This window comes from Eubalaena glacialis, chromosome 6 (assembly GCF_028564815.1).
Source record: "Eubalaena glacialis isolate mEubGla1 chromosome 6, mEubGla1.1.hap2.+ XY, whole genome shotgun sequence".
NCBI lineage: Eukaryota > Metazoa > Chordata > Mammalia > Artiodactyla > Balaenidae > Eubalaena > Eubalaena glacialis.
In genome coordinates this window covers 126618460-126645603 of record NC_083721.1, presented here as the reverse complement: position 1 = coordinate 126645603, position 27144 = coordinate 126618460, and the positions used below count along the sequence as shown (strand labels likewise).

Below are 27144 nucleotides of genomic sequence, written 5' to 3'. Positions count from 1 at the left end.
TTATAGATGCTTTGGAAAACAGTTTGGTACTTAACTCAAAATACTAAACAGAGTTACCACATGACCAAGCAGTTCCACTCATAGGTGAATGAAATGTGAATTATACCTCAATAAATAGCTCCTTATAAAAATTTGAATATACAAAGGACTTTAAATTTGTACTTGTCCATATAATTGATTTTTTTAAAATTATACCTGCCTCTGCTTTAAGTTTTTTAAAACTATAAACAGGTTGTTAATTTATTTACCAAGGGGAAGTTGTTTCTCATCAGAATTCTCTGAGGATAAGGCATAGTCTTTCTATTGTCTAGGTACCCTCAGGTAACTAGGAAGTTTGCAGAAGTGTGTTGATTGGGTTTGGATGTCCAGGCCTTGATGAAACCTAATGACTTACCTGTTCCCTGCTTACATTAACTAGCGCTGTGGCAGACATGGCACACCGAACAGGTCCCATCTGCACTACCTATTACTCAGCTAGGGTAGCTCAATTCGTTTCATCCCTGTCATTGTCAGGAATGCATCTGAGTAAATAACTGCAAGATATCGATATATAAGAACAGCAATTTACAACTTCTGTTTTTATTTTCAGGTATTTTTTTTCTTAGTGTAGGAGAAAGGCGGTTAAGTTGATAAAGTACTGCCATCCTTGTGAGTGGTCTTTCATATGTGGTTTTTATAAGTGAGATTAATTTTAGTTTTTAAATGTTAAGTTAGTTCTTGGCGAGAGGATCTTATCAAGCAGGGGAAATTGGCTTCAGTGCTGAAAATCACTTATCGGTACACTCCCTACATTCAAAATTGACTTAATGGACACTAGTACATGGCATCAGGTTTGGGACATGGCTGTTAATCTGTGCATCTATTTTATGAACCTAACTCTTTTTTTTTTTGAGATTTTTTTGATGTGGACCATTTTTAAAGTCTTTGTTGAATTTGCTACAATATTGCTTCTGTTTTATGTTGTGGTTTTTTTTTTGTTTGTTTGTTTTTTTTGGCCCCGAGGCATGTGGGATCTTAGCTCCCCGACCAGGGATGGAACCCGCATCCCCTGCATTGGAAGGTGGAGTCTTAACCGCTGGACCGCCAGGGAAGTCCCAACCCAACTCTTTATAGGAAGTTTTTACACTTTTGTTCGTGTTTGCTATATGTTCATTTGCTTTGTAACCGTTTTTATAAATCCGCTTTATATTATTTTTCCTGAAAATTTAAAATCAAATTTGAAAATGGTAAGCATATCTTCAGATGACTTTGAAACACCGCTAAATAATTAAACTCTTAGCACTTCTGTTTTAAACTTCTCCAGTTTAATATCTACTGCGTCAGTTGACAAACTACTGTGGCCTCTGTCTGCCTGCTCTGTAAGTGAGGCTTTATTAGGTGGAACACATCCCCCACTCATTATCACATTTATATATTTGTACCCTGGTCTGCTGTGTGGAGGATTTTATCCATTAGTTCCTACAAATACCCAGATCTGAAAGAATGGTTTTTCTCCTGTATCTCATTAAACCATCCTTTGGGCTTTGCACGTATTTCATCTACCTCTGTACTAAACTGATCACTTCTTTGAGATTGGTCTTCCTTTGTGTTTCTGCAACAGGATCGCTCTGTGTGATAGGGAAGTGATGCTGTCTGGAGGCGACATCCTGTGCTCCTTTCTTCCTTCTGTCCTTTCGCTCCCTATTTTGGCCTGGTAATTGGGGCAGGGGGAGGACGGGGAATGCTGGTCTAAATTAAAATGAAATTGCTTTAACTGTTTCCCCTTTGCTTAAAAAAAGGGGAGGCAGTTTCCTGGCCCGCAGGTAGCAAATGAAAGTTATCTAGCTTTTGCCACAATCTGTTTTGGGGTCACAGGGTCTTTTGAGCATCACAAGAACGTTGTAGAGCCACTCCGCAGAAGAAAAATGGATATATTCAGAAATGTATTATTCCAGAAGTCATAGAAGCTCTGAAGTTAATCCTTCTGGGGATGAGTGAGGGTGAAGGGTCCATAGATTCCAAGTTAGGAACCCCTGCTCTAGCCCTTCTGCTAGGACAAATATTAATAAGCAGGTTTTGTGTTAAGACTGGAAAATAAAGCTGATGTTAATTCAACTTTGGGGAATTAAGTGTTCTTTACTATTGCTGTAACTGGGGATTTATTGAATATTCTTTGATCAGGTTTTTTTTTTGGCCGTGCTGCGCAGCATGTGGGATCTTAGTTTCCCGACCAGGGATCCAACCCGTGCCCTCTGCATTGGAAGCGCGGAGTCTTAACCACTGGACTGCCAGGGAAGTCCCCTTTGATCAGTTTTTAAATGTTCAAATATAAATGTGTGACGTTAACAATATATTCTAGTATATAATCTTGATGGTGACCACTTATGATGTTAGATCTTTGAATATAGACATTTGAGAAAAATAATTCTAGATGTTCACAAAATAAATCACTGGCTTAGGATAGATCTTAGTGTTTCCAGATTGTGAAGAAAAAAAGGTTAAGCCCTTGGTGTTGAAACTTGCGTCTGCCAGCTCTTGCTGCGTGCTTAGCAGTGGAGTTGTCAGGTCCCACTGGTGGGGATGCTCCTCTCTTCACTTTTGCATGACGCTTCCACTCAACCAGTGTTTCCTAAACTTTATTCATTGATACCACCTTCATGATTTACCTTCTCTGCATGTTTCCTGGCTATTCTCTAAATCAACTCACTTTTTAAAACCCAAATTTATGCTAATAATTACTGTGAAATACAGGGTTGATGTGCTAATTCTTTTTTTTTTTTTTTTTTTTTTGGCTGCCTGTGCGGCATGCAGAACTTCCCCTAGGATTGAACCCATGGCTCCTGTAGTGGAAGCACAGAGTCTTAACCACTGGACCACTGGGGAAGTCCTATGTGTTAATTTTTTTGTTTGTCACATATACATACTGGGGGTTTTGTCCAACCTAAAATCATCTTTTTTCTTTCTAGAGAGCATTAAATCCATTTCGGGAAATACTCCCTTATGTGCTGGAATTTTAAAGCTCTGATCTTGAATCAGTATGATCTGTGGAAGCTACTTGTACTTGGAAGTATCAGAGGAGAGGAGGGGGTCACAGGATGTGGGTGGGTGCTGCCTGCTGAAATACCCCTTGCTTGGGTGAATTCATATCGTTCTGAATATGAAGATACTTGGCTGTGTGCATGGCAGAGCTTGGAGTTGTAGCCTTGCAATGATGGGTCTGTTTTTTTACCCTGGCCACCCCCCACACACACACACACTGTGTATATCTTCAACTTTATGAGTTTTATTTTCTTTTACAGGTTTGATCTTGCTCTTCTACCTAGTCTTTTATGGGTTCCTGGCTGCACTCTTTTCATTCACGATGTGGGCTATGCTTCAGACTCTGAACGATGAGGTTCCAAAATATCGTGACCAGATTCCTAGTCCAGGTAATTAATTATGTTGTGATTAGCGTGGCTTCTAACAAAATTGGGTTATACTTTATCTTCTCCGTAAGTCTGTATTATATAGCCGGTAGAAGATGTTAAACTTCAGGGTTAGATAATGTGAAAGTTTTGATTTTGTTTGTTGTTTAATATTTACATAGTGATATAAAGACCTTTAATATTTACATACTGATATAAAAACCTTTAATATTTACACAGTGATACAAAAACCTGGCTGATAAATCTTGAGTCTTTTGCCAAGAGTAAGCAGAAGTGAATATTGAGAGTTAAAGTGAAGCCAGATTGATGAATATAGTTATAGTTATGAATGGTGTTTATGAATATTGTGTAGTAGTTTCACTTTGCTCTGAGTAATTTACTTATAAAGTATATGTTTCAGCTGTGGTGTGGATTAGAGCATTGGTCTTATAAAATACATGCTTCATGTTTTTAATTGCTTAGTATGGAAATGGTAAGAAGTCAATAGAGAATAAAATGAGTATACTCTTAATATGTTGAATTATTCTCTATTGATTGTCTTAGGGAAAAAAATTTCCTCTAGGATACTGGAGAATGTACTTTCGTACGGAAGAAAATCTTAACTGGAGCACTTGTTTAAGTCACATTTTCTCCCTCCTGATTTTATTCTTTTCAAACAGTTGATCTTTGAATGCTAGCTCCGCTTTCGTTGGTGCACACGGCCCTTGTCCTCAAGGTGCTGGCAATTTTTATAGAAGTAAATAACAATAATGTGCAGAACTCCAGTGTATCTAATTCCCAGAAATATGAACAACTTCCAGAGATGGTAGCAAAGGGACGGCTCTCCATGGAGGAGCGTGATTTGGGCAGCAGGCAGAGTGGGCACGCAGGCCAGGGAAGGTGGGAGTCTGCAGCAGGAGGTTTCTGTCTGCAGCAGTGGTTCTCTTCCAGCCGTGATTTGCCCCCCAAGGCCATTCAGCAGTGTCTGGAGACATTTTTGGTTGTCACAACTGCAGACGTGCTGCTGTGAGTAGAGGCCAGGGGTGCTGCTAAACATCCCTACGGTGCATGGGACAACCTCCCACAACAAAGACTCATCCAGTCCAGAATGTCGTTAGGGCCACGGCTGAGGAACCCTAGCCTAGATCCTTGCCCACTGCATGGACTTCTCAGCTATATCAGCAGCGAGATTGAACCAGTTTCCCCAACCAGTTTTCTTAGAAAATTTGTTATAATGGCTTTTCCTTTGTTTGCAGCTAATATTTATCTAAATATCATGAATAACTCTTTTGGTCTGTTTGACCATGTATCTGAGACCAGCTCCATGCTAATTTTTTCCTCATCTCTCATTGTAGCCCTGTTTTCTTTCTACCTAGATGAATTCTAAGATAATTATTTCTCTTGCTGCCTTAAGTTATGTGACTATTACTATTTAACATAAGCTGATGTATTTCAGAAATATTAAACCATTTATAATTGCATGAATAATATAAGCAGTAAAATGTGTTCGATATACTTTTTTAAGTATATAGTTTTAAACTGAGTTCCTTAAAATCATTCACCAAGTGTATTATAGTACTTAAAAACTAAATATTAGTTCAAATAAACAAATATATATGCACACTTATTCATATTATATATCAATATAATATTAGATGAATGTATATTAGTTTGTTAAATATGATTTTCTCTTCATAAAGGAATTATGGGTAATTAAATTTTATTTCTACTTGTATTTTCTAAGGTTTTTTTGTTTTTTTTTTTTTTTAACAATGACCTTATTAAGTTTATTTTTAAATGGCATCATTTCAATAATGTATTTGCACCTGGTAAAATAAATGCTAGTTTGAAATTGGTATGTGTATTAACATATACATGCATATAACATAAACACGTACCATCCATGCACACCCCTATAGATGCACACACATGCATACACACATATTCATGCTCCGATGGTTTAAATTGTAAAGACGTAAGAGTTACTGTAGTTTTCGCATTCTATTGATGTTCATGGTTTGGGGTAAACCAAGACTTTATTTGGAGGACGTAGGTGTACTGCGTCAAAAATGCAGCCGTACGGCACACTCCTGCTGTGTTTTTTTTTACTTAAGAGTTTCAAACAGGCTGTTAAATGAACTAAGGCTCCAAGAGCATTGCTCAGCAAGATCTAAGAAGTAACTTGTATCAGAAATTCAGTTTTAGACATTCTGGTCTGCAGAGTTTTTGTAAATTGAGTCATTTAAAACTTCCCATAGAAATAAGTCATGTTAAAGGAATGTAATCTTTTTTTTTATAAAGCATAGACATTTTCATATTTTTCTTTAAAATTTCTTTCAAACTGGATGTTTTATTAAAAGTTGGGTTTTTCTTAAAGTTGGGTGTTTTTATACAGTTATGTATAAGCTGCCTTGATTGTGTTACTTTTTCACTTACAGTATATTATGTCTTGTTCCTCCTGTAAAACCTTAAAAATGAAAACATACAATTTCAGACATACACAGATGGTCATTTCACATACTGGATGGTCAGGTTTTATTTCTACATTGAACATTTTTATTAAAAAATCAGAAGGTTACTATTGATTTTGTAGTAGGTGGAGGGGTAAGGAAAAATAGGCATATGAGATCATTCAAATCCAAGTCATCTGGTATGTTGAGGTAGTAGGTGAATGGGGACTCTAATTGGGGCTCTTTTGTGCTGTATATGGAATAAGATTTGCTCTGCCATTTGGGAACATTGAGTGTTTCATCATAGTTGAGTAGCATCGGATCTATTGTAGTTTAACTCAAGAACCATGCAGATCAACAAAGGCAAGTATTTAGGATTTGAAAGAAACTGGGTTTGATCTAAACCAATTAGATGTCTATGAGCAGCAATTTTTTTTTTTTTTTTTTTTTTGCTGCATTGGGTCTTCATTGCTGCGCACGGGCTTTCTCTAGTTGCAGTGAGCAGGGGCTGCTCTTTGTTGTGGTGCGCGGGCTTCTCATTATGATGGCTTCTCGTTGCGGAGCACGGGCTCTAGGCGTGCGGGCTCAGTAGTTGCAGCACGTGGGCTTCAGCAGTTGCAGTACATGGAGAGCAGCAAAAGCAATTTTAATGAAAACTAAAACAACCTTATTATTTATTTTCAGATTCAATGCAAGGCTTATCTATAATAACTTTGATATATAGGGAATGTTTAGAAACTAGTGAGAATTTTAGGATTTTTTTGTTTAAGCCTTTGTGCAAGGCTGAATGTAGATCTAATGCTTTTAAATTAAACAAAATTTTTTTATGAAGTAGAGTTGATTTACAATGCTGTGCTAATCTCTGCTGTACAGCACAGTGACTCAGTTATACACATACAGACACACTTTTGATCTAATGCTTTTTTTTTTTAAACATCTTTATTGAAGTATAATTGCTTTACAATGGTGTGTTAGTTTCTGCTTTATAACAAAGTGAATCAGTTATACATATACATATGTTCCCATATCTCTTCCCTCTTGCATCTCCCTCCCTCCCACCCTCCCTATCCCACCCCTCTAGGTGGTCACAAAGCACCGAGCTGATCTCCCTGTGCTATGCGGCTGCTTCCCACTAGCTATCTATTTTACATTTGGTAGTGTATATATGTCCATGACACTCTCTCACCCTGTCACATCTCACCCCTCCCCCTCCCCATATCCTCAAGTCCATTCTCTAGTAGGTCTGTGTCTTTATTCCCGTCTTGCCACTAGGTTCTTCATGACTTTTTTTTTTTCCCCCTTAGATTCCATATATATGTGTTAGCATACTGTATTTCTTTTTCTCTTTCTGACTTACTTCACTCTGTATGACAGACTCTAACTCCATCCACCTCATTACAAATACCTCCATTTCATTTCTGATCTAATGCTTTTAAATCAAGGAAAGCTTATATTAAAGTTGGACGCCTGATTGTTACAGATACATAGGCTTACATTTTCTGTTAATAAACTCATGTAAACATATTCTATATTGGGGCTTCCCTGGTGGCGCAGTGGTTGAGAATCTGCCTGCCAATGCAGGGGACACGAGTTCGAGCCCTGGTCTGGGAAGATCCCACATGCCACGGAGCAACTGGGCCCGTGAGCCACAATTACTGAGCCTGCGAGTCTGGAGCCTGTGCTCTGCAACAGGAGAGGCCGCGATAGTGAGAGGCCCGCGCACCGCGATGAAGAATGGCCCCCGCTTGCCACAACTAGAGAAAGCCCTCGCACAGAAACGAAGACCCAACACAGCCATAAATAAAATAAATAAATAAAATTAGAAAAAAGAAAATGCTCCCTATTTCACTTACAAAATTAATTTAAAAAAAAAAAAACAAAAAAACATATTCTATATACATGGGTGTTGATTGCTAATATGAAATTGTTGGTGGTTATATGTCAATTCAGTATGAGAAAACCACATTTTAGTTATCGAGCAGTGTTTATTATTGAAGGAAGAATATTTAACTGTAGAGTTAAAATTGTATAGGCCTCTTTCATTGATAAGGTAAGCTTTCTTTACGAATGTTTTCATACAGTTGTAATTTGAATGACAAAAGTGCTTAGACTTTGATTTGCTAAAATTTTCTCCGTATATTAATGGCAAATTGGCAAAACCTAAAAATATTTAATAGAAAATGAATGTAGAAAGTACAAAGTAAAACTTGCATCTTTTAAATTAAGGAACAGAGCAATTCTAACTAAGATTTAGAGGAGGGTTCTAATTGGTAATGTCCGACGTGATTTTGAAGACGTGGAATTTTTTCATTTTAGATGTCTCTTCATAGTCAGATAGAAGTGGGAGGTTCTTGATAATTTCAACCTACCTGTGAACACAATTTCCACATAGTTTACTGAGATCTTCCTTTTTAGAGATAAGAGTAAGGAGAAGGAAGGAGAGAAGGGAATTTGCTGTAATTAATTTCCCCCCTTTTCTTTTATCTCTATAGGGCTTATGGTTTTTCCAAAACCGGTGACGGCATTGGATTTTTCATTCAGCGTGTCTAATCCAGAGTCCTATAGAGGGTACATTAATGACCTTAAGAAATTTCTAAAGTGTAAGTATGTTTTTTTTAGAGTAAGTTAAAGATTTTAGTTATTACAGAAACTAGGACCAAATTATGATGACTTTTAGAAACATTATTCTTAGAGTTTGTCTTGCCTTTTTCTTTCTTTCTGTTAAACACAGTCAATTGAGAGGACTTAGCAAGTAGAATTTACGATTATTCATGATGAATTTATGATTAGTCCGTATTCTGACTTACGGAAAGCATAGGGGCCTAACCCTAATGGGCAGTTGATTTGATTTTTTTTATCTACCCTTTAATAAGTACATGAGTAAGTTCATTGAAGCATAACATTTATATCTGCATCAAAACAAATAGCATGTGACTAATGGAGCAAAACTGTATTATAAAATGATGCCTCTAAGGATTTGGATCTTTGGATCCAGTGTAGTGCTTGCGGTGTGGGGACGAGGAATGGTGTTCGTCATTAAAAGAAAAAAAAGTTCGCGTATCGGTTGTGAGTTTTTCAGAGCTACTGGTTTGCAGTGCTTTCTAATAGCCGTCCTGGCCCAGTTTTCTCTTCCGTTTTGTCTGCCCTGACTCCATGTTATTAACATTCACACGAATAGCCATCAAGCGCCATGGCCTCTTGGTTCGCGGTTGCCGCAGCTCTTCCTCAGCCACACTCTCCTGCAGTTGCTTCTTAGAATGTGCAGGACTCCATTGCCAAGGTCGCTGATGGGGCTTCTACACAACCTTCTCGTTTGCTTAACTTGCCCTCGCTCTTTGTCTCCCTCACTGGGACTTCCAGTTCACTGACCCTTTTATTTTATCCCAGCCCCTCCCCGCTCAGCTTCCCTTCTGGTCAAGCTTGTCAATTCCATAGTTTTTCATTTCATTTTTACTCAAGCCAGTACTCTAAAATCCCTCGCCTCTTAGTCCGTTTGTCATAAAACTTGCAAGTAGATGAAGCCGTGTAATGCCCCTAGATGAAGCCCTGTAATTCCTGGATGGAGCTCTTCCTTTGAGCCTGCCCTCTGAGGACTAATTAGCACTGTGAATACTTGATCACCTCCCTCAAATGGATCCCATCTACTGCCTGGCAATCCTGCTGTATTTCCCTGGGTAATTCTCTGAAGGGATTATTTCCAGCCTCTACTCAAAACTCGAGCTCCTTACCTTTTCCCCTATAACTCACTTTCTTCATATAACCTGGTTTCCTACTTCGAGAGAAACTAGAAATACTCAGGTGGAAACTCCCCCAGTTTCCTCGTTACCAGTAAAACCAGCCTTCAGTTGCAGCCTTTTTGTCTGTGATTTTCCTCCTGCTCTGACGAGGGGAGCTGCCCTTCCTCTTATGTAAGTCCACCTGTCCCGGTCACGTTTTGCATCTCATCCCCTCTCACTGCCTCAAGCATTATGCTAATTACTAATCCTTCTCATATATGTTTAGCCTCTCTGTTGGATCCTTTCTGTCAACATGTAGAAATCCTCAACTCCCTCCTATCTTAAATCAAAAACCTTTCGATCCTGCGTCTTCTACTACCTACCTTCCTAAATCTCTTTCCCTTGAAAGTTAAATATATATTTATTATTTAAATAGAGATGTTTTTGTGAGAGTATAATCCATGGTTTGAAAACCAAATAGTAAAGAAAGGCTTATAAGTAGAACAGTAGTTCCCTGCCATACTCTGTTCTAGCTGCAGTCCTGTTCCTTTATTCAACAAATACTTCTTTTTGAGGGTCTTTTTTGTGTCAAGCATTCTTCTAATTTCCATCAATGAACAAACAGAAAATTTCTGTGTTTGTGGAGTTTTTATAATCTAGTGGTGTGTTAGAAGGTAATAAGTGCTGTGGAGGAAAATAAGGCAGAGAAGGGAAATAGGGAGAGTTGAGAGGGCTGCAATTTTAAGCAGAGTGGTCTGGGAAGGCCTCATTGAAAGGGAATGTTTGAGGAAAGATCTAAGGATGAGGGAAGTAGCCATGGAACTACCCAGCAGTAGGTGCAAAGGCCCTGAGGCTCACAATGTCCAGTGTGTTCAGGGTTCATCAAGGAAGTCAGAGGGGCTGGATGGAGTAAGTGGGGAGAGAGTAGTAGGAGATTGAGGTCAGGGAGTTAAAGGAGGACCAGATTGTGTAGGCCTTAGAGGCTGTTGTTCAGTTCTTTGACTTTCACAGTGACCAAGATGGAGGTTCTTAAGCAGAGAATTAACATCATCTCACTCAGATTTTTAAAGGATCACTCAGGCTGTTTTTTGAGACTAGACTGTAGAGGGGAATCAGGGAAGCTGGTTCGGAGGCCATTGCAGTCACCTAGATGAGTGGAGATAGTGGCTTGGCAAGGTCGGGAGCAGTGAGGCTGTGAGAAATCGTCTGATTCTGGATACATTTTCAACAGGAAATAACTTCATGCTTTTGAACTTTTTCTTACGGGATTTTTCTTCTGTATCTTTAAATACAATCTGTTGGCTCTTGATTTATCACTTTTATACATTGTCTTTACTTCCTGCCATGTTAGATGAGGATTTAGCTCACATGCCTCAGACTTGCCCCTAATCTCAATTCAAAAGTAATTGAATTACTATTTTATTTTCATTATTGGTTGCCTTCTTATACTTGTCTTTACGTCATATTCTACCATCTGTAGAGACTCTCGTCTAACTCCCTTATTTGTATACTGTCGTTTGAGATGTTCTCTTACATCCCTTTTTTTCTGGAGAACTCCTCCCTAGAGTCCTTCCCCTCTGCTGCAGTCTGTACTGGTTTCTGTTTAGGGCTTCTACTACCCAGCTGTCATTTGGGGAGTTCGTTTGATCCCTTTCGGATTGGATTCACTGTTTCTTGGCTCCTGCCTTCTTTTTCTTTATTTATTCCCTAGTTTTTGTTTTTTTTTTTTTATAAATTTATTTATTTATTTATTTATGGCTGTGTTGGGTCTTCATTTCTGTGCGAGGGCTTTCTCTAGCTGCGGCAAGCGGGGGCCACTCTTCATCGCGGTGCGCAGGCCTCTCACTGTCACGGCCTCTCTTGTTGCGGAGCACAGGCTCCAGACGCGCAGGCTCAGTAGTTGTGGCACACGGGCTTAGTTGCTCCGCGGCATGTGGGATCTTCCCAGACCAGGGATCGGACCCGTGTCCCTTGCATTGGCTGGCAGATTCTCAACCACTGCGCCACCAGGGAAGCCCCTTTTCCCTAGTTTTGATGGAGTATATTCTCAAATAACTTTGTAAGGAAAGATACATGAATACTCTTCCATTGTATATATACCACTATACTATTTAGCCATAAAAAAGAATGAAATCTTCCTATTTGCAACAACATGAATGGACCTTAAGGGCATGGTGCTAAGTGAAATAAACAAAGACAAATACCAAATGATCTCACTTATATGTGGAATCTAAGAAACAAAACAAATAAGAAAACCAAGCTCATAGATGCAGAGAACAGATAGATTGGTTGTTGCCAGAGGCAGCAGGGGGCAGGGCTGAAGTGGTGAAGGAAGGTCAAAAGGTACACGCTTCCAGTTAGAAATAAATAAGCCCTGGGGATGTAATGTACAGCATGGTGATGATAGTTAACACTACTGTATTGCGTATTGGGACGTTCCTAAGAGAGTAGATCTTAAAAAGTCCTCATCACAAGAAAAAAATTTGTAACTACACATAGGGACAAGATGTTAACTAGACTTATCGTGGTGATCATTTCACAATGTGTACAAATATTCAAGCATTCATTGTGTTGTATACCTGAAACTGATGTTATATGTGAATTATATCTCAATTTGTATTTAAATTAAAAAAATTTTTTTAAGATACATGGAATGTAGGTTTTTAGTCCTATCATTTCTGAAAATGACTTAATTCTGCTTTTATTGTTCATAGTTTAGCTGTGTATAGAGTTTTAGTTCCTTTGTATTTGCCTTTTTGTGCTCAACAGTGTTGGTTTTTTGTTTTTGTTTTTAAATGTATTTCCTTAGGGTTCTAAAATTTCCAAGTGTTGGTGTCAGTCTCTAAAATATCACTTTGCTGGAAACTTGATGGGGTCTTTCAGGATGAAGAGTTAGATTCTCCAGTGGAGGAAACTATTATTACTTGAAAATTTCCTCACCTCAGTTTTCTGGTTCTCTTTCTAGAGCTATTCTGTTAGTTGTTGGGTTTTGGATCTCTTGTTTTTCTCTCATTTCCTACTTTTGCTTTATTATACTGGGGATTTACTTTTAGATCTTTAAAGTTCAGCATGCCCTCCCCCCTCCCTTTTTTTAAACTTTGAATTGTCATTGTTGCTCTTAGGAATGCCTTTCTGGTGTTTAAAAGATACAGTCTCTTGTTAAAAGATACATTATCTGCTCTGGGTTGTTTTCTTTTTTTTTCCCCCTTGAATACTAATTAGAATTTAAAATCTTATATTGTTCAAGTTATCTCTTTCAGGTCTTTCCCCCCCTGTTTACCTACACCTTTTTCTATCTTACTTTAGGCTTTCCTCAGGAATGTGGGGTTCTGTGCTCTCTCTGGGAATGGTGACCTTTCTCTGTTCCCATCATGCGCTAGGCAGGGGTCTTCATATTCTGACCATTCATCATCCAACTCCTTGACTTAGAGCGGTTTTGTGGAGAAGTGGAAGTTGGCATCATACAAAAATGGTCCCTGATGAACTGTACCAACAGAGTATATGCAGGAGAAGCCCTTGGAGGAAACCGATGTAGGCCTTGAATATTTTCTGCCGAATGACATTCATGATTGTGCCACGAAAGTCAAAAAGGAGTGACGAATGTCAGTGGTACTGTTTTGTTGTAAAAGTTTACTCCTATCCCCCCTCCCCAATACCTGAGTCATTCTTGGCTATTTAATGGGTACATAGTTCCCATGATATCCTAATTTTTGATAAATAAAAGTTGAAACCAAAATTTTTGACTTTTTTTTTTTTTTTAAGGGAAAGATCCATACTTCCTTTTAAATGTGTTTACTTTGGGACTTCCCTGGTGGTCCAGTGGTTCAGCACTTTCCCTGCCAGGGCCTGGGTTCAATCCCTGGCCCGGAAACTAAGATCCCACAAGCCTCTCGGCATGGCAAGCATGCAAACGAACAAATTTAAATAAATTTAAATAAATAAATAAAGTTAAATAAGTAAATGTGAGTACTTTGAAATTTTGGTTCCCGTTTTTGGTTGAATTCATTTTAGGTTGGCCTTTTTTTGGTACCAGTTATACCCACACACCAACAGTTCTTATTGAGGCATTGTGGCACCATGTTTATTAGCGAGTGCCTTGCAGTAGCCTAAGCTCACTGAGGGCGGGGTCCACAGCAGACTGGCTCCCCGTTATGCCCCTTTTGTCTAACGCTGTGCCAAGTGCACAGCAAACTTTCGAAAAATCGTTGAATTGTCCCCCTCTCCTTCCTTCCCTATCTCCAAGTTGTAACCATTTTACTCCTTCATCCCCTTTGGATCTATCTCGTTACCTCCATCTCTGCTGAAAACACCCTTTTGTAAGCTAACATTAACTCACATGTACCCCTTTCTTTAGGCCCTTCATTTATGATTTTATCCTCAACACCTGTCTTACCCACTGCACTGTAAATTACCTCCATAAGGGCAGAGGTAATGCGTTTTTATGTCCTCACCATTGTATCTTTTGGGCCAAGAGCATCGAAGGCATTCACATAACGCTGTAGCCATGGCTGGTGCCACCTAATGGTGACAGAAGAGATCCATCTGTCACCCAGTTTGTATTGGAATGAAATAAACTGCAAAGCGCTAGATAGCAGTTAGACTTTAAAGGAACAGACTTAACATTCTTTCCCTAAAATTTTCCAGTAAATGGCATGGCTGTTTTTGTCTTTGAAGAATGTTGTCCAAAGGATGATATATTTCTGGTTGTGTTTAAGGTCCTTTTTGGCTGTTTCCTTTTTAGCATATGGCTTAGAAGAACAGAAGAACCTCACAGATTGTCCCAGTGGAGCGTTTATTGAGCAGAAGGGCCCAGAATATACTTCATGTCAGTTTCCTCTTGTCTTACTTGAAGCATGCAGTGGTGTGAATGATCCCGAGTTTGGCTACTCCACAGGAAGCCCTTGTGTTCTTGTGAAAATGAACAGAGTATGTACATAATTTATTGCTGCTGCTGCTTTTTCCAAATCTCTTCTGTTAAGAAGCTGGCAACTATTTATTCAGTGCTCTCTCACTTGGTGGTAGCTTGTGTAAAAAGCTAACAGTGATACTGACCTTTGGGAAATTAATACAGAAAAAAACAATTGGTTCATAAATTAGTCGTAAATTAGGGAGTAACACAACTTCAGTTTTTCTCTTTTGGAACTAGCTACATGCACTTAAGCGTAGATCAGAGCTTCAGGGATCAGGTATTCTGGGGATCATGCCCACAGCATGGTTGTGTTAATGTGCTGTGCTCATCTTTGCATCCTGTGTGGCAATGTAATTTAAAATCCCACGGCAAACTTATAAAGTTTTGGCTTATTTAACTTTTTGTGAATATTTAGTAGCAAAGCATAGCTTTATAGTATATGTCTATGTAGTTAAATAGTAGAAATAGAGATAAATTTGTATTAAAATGAACCCAGCAGCATTTTGCCATGTTGTCCAGAGAAAGTGCCTGAATTGTATAGCCATTAGCAAACCAAGAAGCTAATGTTCTCTACATCGAAGTAACAATGTTGTGGAGTCATTGTGCAAAAAGGAAGATGCTTTCCTTGCATAATGAAGTGATCTCCAAACCCTGTGCCTTGCTGCTCTATAAATGGTACTGCAGAGTTGTGTTCTGATACAGTTAACCTGTTGAGGCCTGTATGTTCTCCCTTGAAGAATGAGGTCATTCCTGGTCATTTACGCAGAGAAAAGGCAATCTCCTAAACAGCTGCAGGCCTCTCAAGGTCTTGAGTTTACATATCACAAAAGTTACCATCCCTAATAAAACTAAAACTTGAGGCTTCTGAAGTTGGCACTGCTAAATAAGGAGTTTCCCTGTAGGGAGAGCCAGCTAGACCCTTAAGCGCCCAGACTGGCTTCCCTCCAGCCTCTCCTTCCCCTGTCCTCATGGACAGCAACAGTTTCTGATTATCCCATAGCACTCTGGAAATCATTCTGAAACATTGCCTGGCACATAGTAGGCACTCAATAAACATTTAATGGGATGTTTTAGCAACACTTAAGCACTAAGGTTAGCAAAGTGGAGGTGAAACTGAAGGCAAGATGGGTAGGCCAGGAAGTGGGAGCAATCTGAACAACTATTTCAAGGGGACCCCTACTTTCCTCAGAAATGCTAGGGAACTCATACATACCACATACTGTTAAATAAAGTAGAAATGAGTTTTCACAATCCACACAAGAAATCCAGATAGTTTATCCCTCGGTATCTGTGGGGAATTGATTCTAGGACCCCTGAGGACACCAAAATCTGGGGGTGCTCAAGTCCCTTATATAAAATGGCGTAGTATTTGCATATAACCTGCGCACATCCTCCTGTGTACTCAGAAGCATCTCTAGAGTACTTATACCTAATTCAGTGTAAGTGCTATGTAAAAAGTTGTCAGCACACAGCAAATTCGAATTTTGCTTTTTGGAACTTTCTGGAGTTTTTTCCCCCAAATGTTTTTGATCTGCAATTGGTTGAATCCGCAGATGTGGAACCCCCCCTGGATAGGGAGGGCCAACTGTAATGTGAAACCAGGTGATCTAGCTTGTAAGATGAATTAAATCCATTCTCTCCAACAGGGATGCCTTTTGCAATCCCTGCCTCCTAGGAGTATCTTCACAACACCTAGATTGATGGAAAATCTGTTCTCAATATAAAGCCAAGAGAAGAAATTCCAATTCCTTCTCCCACAGGACCAACCTTCTGAGTTTATTTTCTTTGTCAATATGTCCTCTGAATGATGAGGATGTGAGATTATACTTGCTGATAGAGCAGAACTTTGCAGGCATGACAGGAAGGCATCATCAGGTACACGGGGATCGGCAGTGAGATGTTGCATAAGGGTGTAGCAGGGCATTTAATCCCAGTATAGTTTGTTCCAAAATCATTGCGAGGGCACGGATAGTTATTGCTCTTGAAATTATTATTTCGGTTGCAACAATACTTATTTTTCGGGAGGAGTACTTACATTTTACAGGCATTCACATTAAAATGTATATAAATTATAAAATTATAAAATATAAATTAAAACGCATGTAATTCAAAAGGCAAAAAAATCCTCTCACAAAATATATGGATAAATATGTTATCATTCATACAGAGTTAGTTGTATCAACCACATAAATGAAAGCCTCATTACATAGAACTGAATGGTGCTGTGAGAGTCCTCAAAATGGGATTCATTAAGTGTATGTGTTTTGTAGAACAGATAGATGTGAAATACAGCAGGGCTCTGTGGAAGCCTTACGGAAACATGGTAGGGTTGTGACCTAATATATTTTCATGAAGAACAGTTATTATATTTTGCCTTTGCCATTCTTACTTGCATTAATGATGTGTTCATATAAATAATGAAATGTAAAGGTTTCTATTTGTTTCTTGTTTTAGGGTAGCAAAGTGCAATGCTGTGTTTTGGTCAATTCTTTGATAACTGATTTATTTTCTAAATTGCCCCAGTGCTATAGTAAGATAGATAATTGGTAAGATTATTATATTGAAAAGTCTGTTCTAATCCTCTAAAATAAAATTAAAGTAAAAGGCAGAGGTAACAGGGTTTTAATGCAGTGTTAGTGTCCATCTCAACCCTCCCGCCCCTGTGTCCCCAGCAACGAAGGAAGAGGTTCTGTTGTATACAGTTGTGATGTTTCAATTAATCACCGTTTCTTTACCTTAGATAATTGGATTAAAGCCTCAAGGAGAACCAAGGATAGAATGTATTTTGAAGGTTAGTATTCAGAAAATAACCCAATTTCTGTTAAAGCTTTAGTGTATCTTAAAAATACTTTAAAAGTCTAATGAATTTAGTCATTTTTTTCTTCCCTGTCACATTTTTGAAGTCCATTGTAGTGCCATTCTTAGAAGAATAAAACTCCACCAACCTTTGGGGGTAGCCCTTCTCTGTTTGCTAATGATAATTCAAAAAGACTTATTTTCCATGTGCATTTGATTTCACATACTTTGCCTTTATATTTACATATACCATATTTCACTGATTTTAAGATTCATTTTCTTTTTTCTAGCTTGATGACACCAAAATTGGGGTTGGCCTTAAACTGATAGTGTCTTAATAGTGTATAAGATTTTTTCTTTCTTAATAGTACATAAATTGGTGTACATCAGTGGCATCTGAGATTTAATGAAACATGGTACGTTTTCCTTAAGGTAGAGGCATTATTTTGCTCTCTCATCCCTACTTTATTTTTTCCAGAACGCTGTGCTGTTTTCCTTTCATAATTTCTTTTGTTTTCTCTCCATGCTGCAAAGTTCAACTAAGACAAATATGTAAATGATGGGTAAGAGTTCTCAGGAGAAACTGTTAAGTTCTAAATTTAATTTTATCATTGTGTAAAATATTAGCATTCCAGCTCCAGTTAATATGTCAGAAGTGTCTTACTTGAAATGTTACATTGAAATCACTTCTAAAGTTGTTTGCCAAAGAAAACTGTAATCCCTTTTAACGATGAATGGACTTCTTATTTGGGCAGAAACTTCTTGCTGGGTGGTTCTCAAATCTGATCATGCATCAGAATCACTTGGAGGGTTTCTTAGGTCCCAGTTCTGCAGTTTCTGACTCAGTAGGTCTGGGGTGAGGCTGCAAATTTTGCATTTTTAACTAAAGTTTCCAGGTGATGGTGATGCTGCTGGTCTGGGACCCACACTCTGAGAACTCCTGCTTTAGAATATCCTTATTGATTTATTTTGAGTATTTATTCACGATTTAGAATAGAATGAAAAGCTGGGAAGTTTGTGGGTTTCTCATCTGGGTTGAAGTATGCATGTGTGACCATAGGCAACTCAGTTTATCTCCTTATGCCATAGTCAGCTCAGCAGGAAACTTGGATAAAAAATCAGAATCTCACTTAAAACCAGATGCTGCATCTAAGCTGAGTTTTTCTTGGTATACAAATCCTTCTAAAAATCTAGTGAGCGTCTACTGTCATCTCAAAACAGGAGAAAACATTACACCTACAAGACAGATTTAAGAAATGTATTGTGTAACTCTGTGATCCCCCTTGCTTGCAATTCTTTCCAGTAGAAGGTTCCCGAGGCTGGGTATGAGCCTTCAGCCAGGTGGAAGTGCTGATTTTATGACAGTGTCCTGTATGCAGGAACTTTTGCCTCTGCATGTGAGCAGACAATGTAGATATACTTGGAACGGTGGGTCTGTGGAGCCAGCACCATCAAGAAAAGAAAACACACACACACACACACACACACACACACACACACACACACAGCCAGAAGAGCAAAAGCCTTCCACTGGTTTCCTAAGGTTTCACTTCTGTAAGCCTTTGGCCAGTATAAACTACTCCATGTTAACTCTTCACTTAGGATTATAAATGGATTTTTCTCCTTGTTATCTGTTATGTATCTTTTGCTTCTAGAATAGTTGGGGGAACTATTCTAGAATAGTTGGGGGAACATCTGGTCTAATGACTCAGATTTCAATTTGCTGCCCCTTTTGCTTTGAAGAGTTGTGTGGAAAGTACATAAAATAATCCAAATAATAGATGGGGCTTTTGTTTTGTTTATTTAGTTGTGGAATATTTTTGTTTTTAGAAAAAACACACAAAATTGGAGGAAATCTTTGTAAAACTGCATTTTACTCGTAGGCTAGTCACAAAGGAGTAATCAGGTGGAATCCATAAGTTTTCGAGGTGTGGCTCTGTGAACAGATGGCAACATTTACTGCATATCACCATATTGCTGTTTTCCAATAGATTTGTCTATAATCAAGTGTTCTTAGTGTAAATTCTTTAGTTGACTTACCTTTTATATAATACGTTTGTCTTTTATTTTGTCTTGTATTCTTAACTTTGACCTGCTTTTATTTATTTATTTATTTTTAAGGATTTTTTGGTCTTGTTTTTTTATTCATTTGGTTGGGCCTGGCCTTACTTGCGGCAGGTGGGCTTCTTAGTTGCAGCTTGCCGGCCCCTTAGTTGCAGCACGTGGGCTCCTTAGTTGTGGCATGCGAACTCTTAGTTGAGGCACGCATGTGGGATCTAGTTCCCTGACCAGGAATCAAACCCCGGCGCCCTGAATCGGGAGCGCGGAGTCTTATCCACTGTGCCAGTCCCTTAATTGCTTTCATACAAGTTAAGAGTCCTAGAAACACTAAAACATTGATGACAGAACATGCTTTTAGAGGTGGCCTTTCATTTTAAAGGATGGTTCCTGCAAAAGATGTAATATTCATATTTATGTCATTAGTGTTTTTTTTAATTTTCTTACAAAAATGAATCGTGTTCATTTAAGAAAATTTAGAAAAATGCAGAAGGAAAACATTTGGTAAATGCTACCCAGAGTTAATCACTGCTTAGAACATTTGGTATGTGTTCTTCAAGTTATTTACAGGTGATGACTATACAGAAGAACCAAAATACATTAGTTTTAAACCTTTATTTTGTTTTCAGTGGAACTTAGTGACTGCTAATAGACTCTTGGACCTAGTTGCTCATGGTTTCCAATATGATGCCATTCGTATACTTAGAAAACCATGACATGTAGCTTCACCGTAAAAGTTATCTCATCATTGTTCAGATATGCATTTTATTATTTCACAATTTCTAAATGTTAATTTTAAGTAAAAGTCTGCCAACGTGATGGCTTAGGCACACACCCGTAGAACAATTAATTGAGCATGTGACCATAACTCTGAGCCTCAGTTCCCCTCTCTATAACTGATCCTACACACTTAAGGGTTTTAGGCCTAAATGAGGTAAATATAAACTGAGTGTGGTATCTGGCTGAAAATGTACACTGAAGTGCTCAATAAACTGTAACCCAGGACTCCCCTGGTGGCACAGTAGTTAAGAATCCACCTGCCAGTGCCGGGGACATGGGTTCAATCCCTGGTCCGGGAAGATCCCACATGCTGCGGAGCAGGTAAGCCTGTGCACCACAGCTACTGAAGCCCGCGCGTACGTGCCGCAACTACTGAGCCTGAGTGCTGCCCATGCTCTGCAACGAGAGAAGCCACCGCAATGACAAGCCCACGCACCGCAATGAAGAGTAGCCCCTGCTCGCCACAACTAGAGAGAGCCCGCGCGCAGCAACGAAGACCCAACACAGCCAAAAATAAATAAATAAATTAATTAATTAATTAAAGAAAACCTTTAATTTACATTTTGGGGAACATCTCTGTGTTTGTATGAACTATTAAGGAAAAATAGGTTAAAAGTAATGTACGAAAGTATTTATATCAAAGTGACTATTTTTTTCTCCTATATAAAATGTTATTTTAGACCTTTTTTTAGCATGTATTCTGTTTTTATTTATTTGTTTTTCATTTTTATTGGAGTATAGTTGATTTACAACGTTGTGTTAGTTTCAGGTGTACAGCAAAGTGAATCAGTTATACACACACATATATCCACTCCTTTTTAGATTCTTTTTAGACTTAACTTTTTTTAAATTAAGGCGTACAGACGTAGGGTGGTGTTTGAATAGTGATTGAAAAATGGCTTCTACAGTTTCCCTTAGCCTTGTTATCTCCTGTTCTTTATTTTTTTTTTTTAATAAATTTATTTATTTATTTATTTTTGGCTGCATTGGGTCTTCGTTCGAGCGGGCGCTACTCTTCCTTGCGGTGCACGGGCTTCTCATTGCAGCGGCTTCTCTTGTTGCGGAGCACGGGCTCTAGGCGCGCCGTACTTGTGGCACGTGGGCTTAGTTGCTCCACGACGTGGGGTCTTCCCTGACCAGGGCTCAAACCCATGTCCCCTGCGTTGGCAGGCGGATTCTTAACCACTGTGCCACCATGGAAGCCCCTCTCCTGTTCTTTTTAAATATTGTTGATCTGGATCGTTAGAACTTGCCCTTTTTGTGGGTTGTCATCGCTTTATGCTTTGCTGTCTTGCCTGTGTCGCTTGTCCATGTGTTTCTCTCACTCCGTGCACATCTGCTACTTCGTGGTGGTTAAGTGAAGTAAGCAGAGAGTACGGCTTCCCTTAGAGGAGATTCTTAGTTTTGCTATAGTGTTTCATGTATGCTTTCAAAAGTAGAAATTCGTTTATTCAAATCTAGAATGCAAACATTTAGTAATGTTTTATTTTAATTAGTGCCTTGTGAAGTTGCCACTGATTTTAATCATTGTTGTCTGTCATCTACTCAGTATGTGTAAATGTTACAGTCATTAATATTGGGCCTATTCAGAGTGTGTTACATGAGAATTTTCATAAATTGCTTATTTTTCAAGAAGAATACTAGATTTATATCGTTATCATGTATATCAGTTTTTTTTGAGGTATGATTGATTTATAATATTACCTAAGTTTCAGGTGTGCAACACAGTGATTCACAATTGTTAAATATTATACTCCATGTATAGTTATTATAAAATATTGGCTATATTCCCTGTGCTGTACAATTTATCCTTGTAGCTTATTTATTTTTTATTTTTATTTTTTTTATAAATTTATTTTATTTTATTTATTGTTTTTGGCTGCATTGGGTCTTCGTTGCTGCATGCGGGCTTTCTCTGGTTGCGGTGAGCAGGGGCTACTCTTTGTTGCGGTGAGCGGGTTTCTCATTGCGGTAGTTTCTCTTGGGCTTCAGTAGTTGTGGCATGCGGGCTCAGTAGTTGTGGCTCGTGGGCTCTAGAGCACAGGCTCAGTAGTTGTGGCGCACGGACTTAGTTGCTCCGCGGCATGTGGGATCTTCCTGGACCAGGGCTCGAACCCGTGTCCCCTGCATTGGCAGGTGGATTCCCAACCACTGCGCCACCGGGGAAGCCCAGCTTATTTATTTTATACATGGTAGTTTGTACCTCTTAATCCCCTACCCCTATATTGCCCCTGTCCCCTTCCCTCTCCCCAAAGGTAACTACTAATTTGTTTTCTATATCTGAGAGTCTGTTTCTTTTTTGTTGTATCAGTTTTTTGTTTGCTTGTTTAAATTTATTTTTTGGCTGTGCCTAGCGGCATCCCGGATCTTAGTTCCCTGACCAGGGATGGAACCCGTGCCCCCTGCAGTGGAAGTGCAGAGTCTTAACCACTGGACCGCCAGGGAAGTCCCTGTATCAGTTTTTTTTAATACGTGGAATATAATTGCAGTAGACATATAATACTTCTAACTGATTTACATGTGCTCATAAAAATTATTCAAGGGAAATGTGGTATTTAAATTGGTTAAGAAGGGTATTCCTTGGAGTACTTTAAATTTTCCCTAACAGCTGCATCATAGTTTGCACCTCTGGTTACAGTTATCATGGTTGTTAATCATGTGAAACTTTTGGACCTGCTGCCTCCCAGGCCTGAGTGGTACCTTCTAGGTGTGGCAGCTATTGCTTTCCAGTCTGGAAGCACAATATTTTATTCATTTTAGCATTCATTGGTCCCAGACCTACTTGTGCATTCCTGCTGTCAGTGGCTGGAGAACTGGCATTTGGTAGTTGGAAGGCAGATAAGATTTTACAGACATTGCATGAGTAGATCTGGCTGTAAGTTAAAGGGACTGTCATGGAAAAGTATAAAAGATATATCAGGAAATCAGGATAGTTTGTGTCAAAGGGTTTAAATCAACATGAGTAAGTCTCTTTTCAAAAATACACTTGTAGTGAATGCAGTTGGAGCAGCATTGTAGTTTCTTCATACTGTCCATAATTGATACTGCTTTAATAAAAATACATTTTTTAAAACTATTTTTTGTGACCTAAAAACAGTTTGTTTTGTTTTCAACTTTAGGGTGAAAACACAGCAGTGCTATCAACTTATCCTTCCAATGGAATGATAGATTTAAAATATTTTCCATATTATGGGAAAAAACTGCATGTAAGTATTTAGAAGTTCTTAAGTGGTAGCGACTCTTGGAAAATTGGTAGTCTGTATTAAAATGCCAGTTGTCTGGATTAGGTAGACGTACGTCCTGTATAACGTGTGCATCATCTATTCTGGTTTTTAAATACAAATGGTGATGGCAAATGGAGACTCCAGATCTTAACTACAAGCACAAAACCGAAGCACCTAAGTTAAAGGATGATTATTTTCAAAATACAGTTTTCTCTTGCATTTGTTAGGGTGTGCTTATTTAAAGAGTATAGAGAAGTAGTAAAGAAGTCACTACCCAGAGATAACTATTATTGTAGTGTAATTTCTTCCATAGTTTTTCTTTTAAGTATATGTATGTAAATAGCATTTTGTATGTATACTAGTAAACTTTTTATTTTGAAATGATTTTAAACATAAAGTGGCTAGAATAGTACAAAGGGTTCCTATAGACCCTTTACACAGATTTCCCATTTGTCTTATCAGTCTCCATATATATATGTATATATATGTATGTATGTATGTATATGTATATATATGTATATAAAATATATATATATAATTTTTTCCCCCGAACCACCATTGGCACTCAGTGATAAACATGGTGCCTCTTTACACTAAATGCTCTTTACATTAAATTTCCTAAAAATAAGGACATTATCATATATAACCATTAACATTGATACTGTACTATTATCTAATCTACAGATCTTGTTGAAATGTCACCAGTTGTTCCAATAATGTCCTTTATTGCAAAATAAGAAAAGTTTTTTCCTGGTCTAGGATGTTACACTGTTAGTCACCTATAACCTGGAACAGTTCCTCCGTCTGTCTGTTTCATGCCCTTGAGCTCTTCAAAAATGAGTACAGGCCTTTTTTGGCTTACTTTGTTGGTTTATGTTCCTCAGTTTGAGTTTATCTGATGTTTTTCTTGATTAAATGTAGGTTGTACATCTTCAGCAGGAATGCCTCAGAAGAAATGTTATGTCCTTTTCAGAATAGCATATCAGGAGGGACGTGGTGTTGAGTCCCATTAATGGTGATGTTAACCTTGTTAAGGTGGTGTCAGCCAGATTTCCCTAATGTAAAGTTATACTTTTTTTTTTTCCCTTTGTAATCAATAAGTATCATGTGGGGAGAATACTTGGAGAGTTTATAAAATTATTTCTCCTATAACTTTAGCATTTGTCAATTCTTTCCACAATCAGTTACTAATAGAATTGTTCTCAAATGTTTTTTCTAATTTCATCTTTTCTTTTTCCATTTACTAGTTGGCATTCCACTCTAAGGAAGAGCTTTTTCTTCTCCACTGTTTATTATTTATATCAATATATTCTCATGGATTCTTATTTAATTCAGGGGTTATATGTTATAATCATTTATATTGGTGCTAATGTTGTCCCAGATTTGGCTGGTGGGAGACCTTCAGGCTGGCTCTGGCTCCTGTGTCCTTTATAGACATGTTCCCTTGATTCCTATAGCACTTCCTTACTTTCTGGCACCACAAGATGTTCCAGGTTCTTCTTGTACTTTCCCTGCCTCAGCCCTGGAATCAGCCCCTAGTTCCTTTTAGTGAAGAATTGTATTTAGAAACCACAGTGATGGCAAAACAATTATGAGTATATTTGTACCAAGTCCCACAGCAACCATAAGTAAGGATGTTAGAAACCTAAGTAACATAATCAGTGAGGTAGATCTTCTGCATGTTTACCAAACATACTAATATATAGATAGATACAATACATATCTTTCTCAAACACCCAGAACAGTCACAAAACTTTATCATAAAAAATGCATGCTCAAGTTTCATAAAATAGAAATACATTATAACAATACTTTCTGATCACAATGCAGGAAAACTAGAAATTACTGAAATAAAAGGGCCCTTCCAAAAGAGGGAGGAGGTGGGAACTCTCTAATCAACTCTTGGGGAAAGGGGGAAACTCAAACCAAGATTATAGAATATCTAAAAAATAATGAAGCACAACATAATCACAACCTATGGAATACATTTAAAGCAGTACTTAGAGGAAAATTCATAGTCATAAACACTTTTATCAATAAAAATTAAAGTGAAAATAAATGAATATCCAGCTAAGGGGGGAAAAAAGGTAGAGGATTAAAAAAATAATAGATCTAATTATTAAATTAAAATCTTGTTTTTTTAATTTTACAGAATAAACAAACTCCTGATAAAGTGTAAAGTTATTGCAGAATTTGATTTAATGTATTTTCCTTTATTTGCCAGGGGAGCTATCTACAGCCATTAGTTGCCGTCCAGCTCATCTTTGGTAATACAAATGACGTAAACGAAGTCACAGTTGAGTGCAAGATTGACGGATCACCCAACCTAAAAAACCAGGATGATCGTGACAAATTTTTAGGACGAGTTGTATTCAAAATCACCATGCGTCCATAGTAGGAGTTAAGATATCTCCACAGAGTAAACGTTGTGTTGTCTGTCTTCATTTTGTATCAGCTGGACCTGCCATTCCAGAATTATGAGACCGCCTTGGAGAAAGGTGGAGTGGTACATGACACTGGGGTAACATCATAATGTGCTTCCAGATCGTAGTGTTCAGTTTCCTTCAAAGTAACTGCCTGTTGCCTCTGCTGCGTTTTGAACGATGTACAGTCACCAGATGGGGACTGTGAACACCTGATTCTGAACATGTAGGATGGGGGTCTTGTCCAATTTGTATGTGGTTTAATTGCCAAGTGTCTAAAGCTTAATGTGCTGTGCTATGTAAATATTTTATAGATTTAACACTGGTTAACTGTCATATTTTGATGCCAGCAAAGTTTTAGGGGATAAAATGGTACCTGACCAACGTCAAATGACTTTATAGCTGCAAGAAATGCGGTGTGTGGAGAAGCTCTGTATGTGAGGAGGAAAAAGGAAAATAAAAGTGGATTTGAAAGGTTGTCTTGGATGTTTTGTAAAAATTATTTTTTACATGCTGAATTAGTCTGTGGATCTTTTTGACTAGGAGCACAACCTTTTTGTTGTAAAACATGTAAAAACAAACACACAAAAAAAGTGATGGGATTATTTTCAGTGCTGGAACTAAATCTTTTAAAGTATTCAGATTAAAGTATTTTAGACCATAGATAAAAACTGCATTTTTAGGTTAGCCGGTAAGAATATGTGCACCTAAATTTTTATGAAATTAAATTCATAAGATTTAAATTGTATAATAGTTTGTGAAATCTTACTGCTGCTTTTATTTAGCAGACTGTGGACTCTACAAATTGTGAAATATAAAAACTTGGAACTTATTCAAAGCTTCAAACCAAACAGTTTTATTTCAGCATTGTCTGATTAGTGTCATGAAATATTTCCTCCTTCAGTCTGAGGTGTTTGGTATGATTCTTTGTCATAATGTGAGCTACTTTCTCCTCTGTTGAGAAAGGTGTGCTTCCCACATGATCTGTGTTTTTTTTAAAGCCCATTTTTTGAAATTGTTACTTTTCTCCTTAAAAAAAGGCAGGGCTAATATTCTTGAGGTTTTCTTTGTGTTGGTGCAAGCCAGGACGAGTGGGACCCAACCCAGCTGGCTCAGGAATGGCTGTCTGGAGAAAACATGAGTGCTTTGGGTGGCCTTGACTGGCCAGATGGGCCTTGGTGGCCCAGGAGCAGCCTGAATGCTTTGGTAGTTGTCACTCAGCCCCATTGGGAGGTTTGCTCTGTCACTAAGATCTTAGTGATAACAGATTTTCATTTTAGAAGCCTCCTTTGCAACTGAAGAAAATGATTCTTGGAGTTGTTAATAAGGCAAACCTACCCTATCTCTTAAGAGTATAAAACAAGGAGAAAAGATGCTGTGATGGCAGAGCAGTGTCATGGGCTGC

The 27144-nt window shown here is 38.2% G+C and overlaps 1 protein-coding gene across 1 annotated transcript in view; it reads left to right on the top strand.

The window, feature by feature from the left end:
- The window catches only part of ATP1B3 (ATPase Na+/K+ transporting subunit beta 3), a 42228-nt gene extending 16010 nt beyond the window's left edge, over positions 1-26218 (top strand). Inside the window, exons 2-7 of the mRNA XM_061193605.1 lie at positions 3279-3407; positions 8326-8433; positions 14291-14475; positions 17199-17249; positions 23212-23298; positions 25541-26218. Coding sequence (XP_061049588.1) covers positions 3279-3407; positions 8326-8433; positions 14291-14475; positions 17199-17249; positions 23212-23298; positions 25541-25711 — 731 coding nt within the window. The 3' untranslated portion in view covers positions 25712-26218. The remainder of the gene's footprint in view (positions 1-3278; positions 3408-8325; positions 8434-14290; positions 14476-17198; positions 17250-23211; positions 23299-25540) is intronic.
- Positions 26219-27144: the final 926 nt, after the last annotated feature.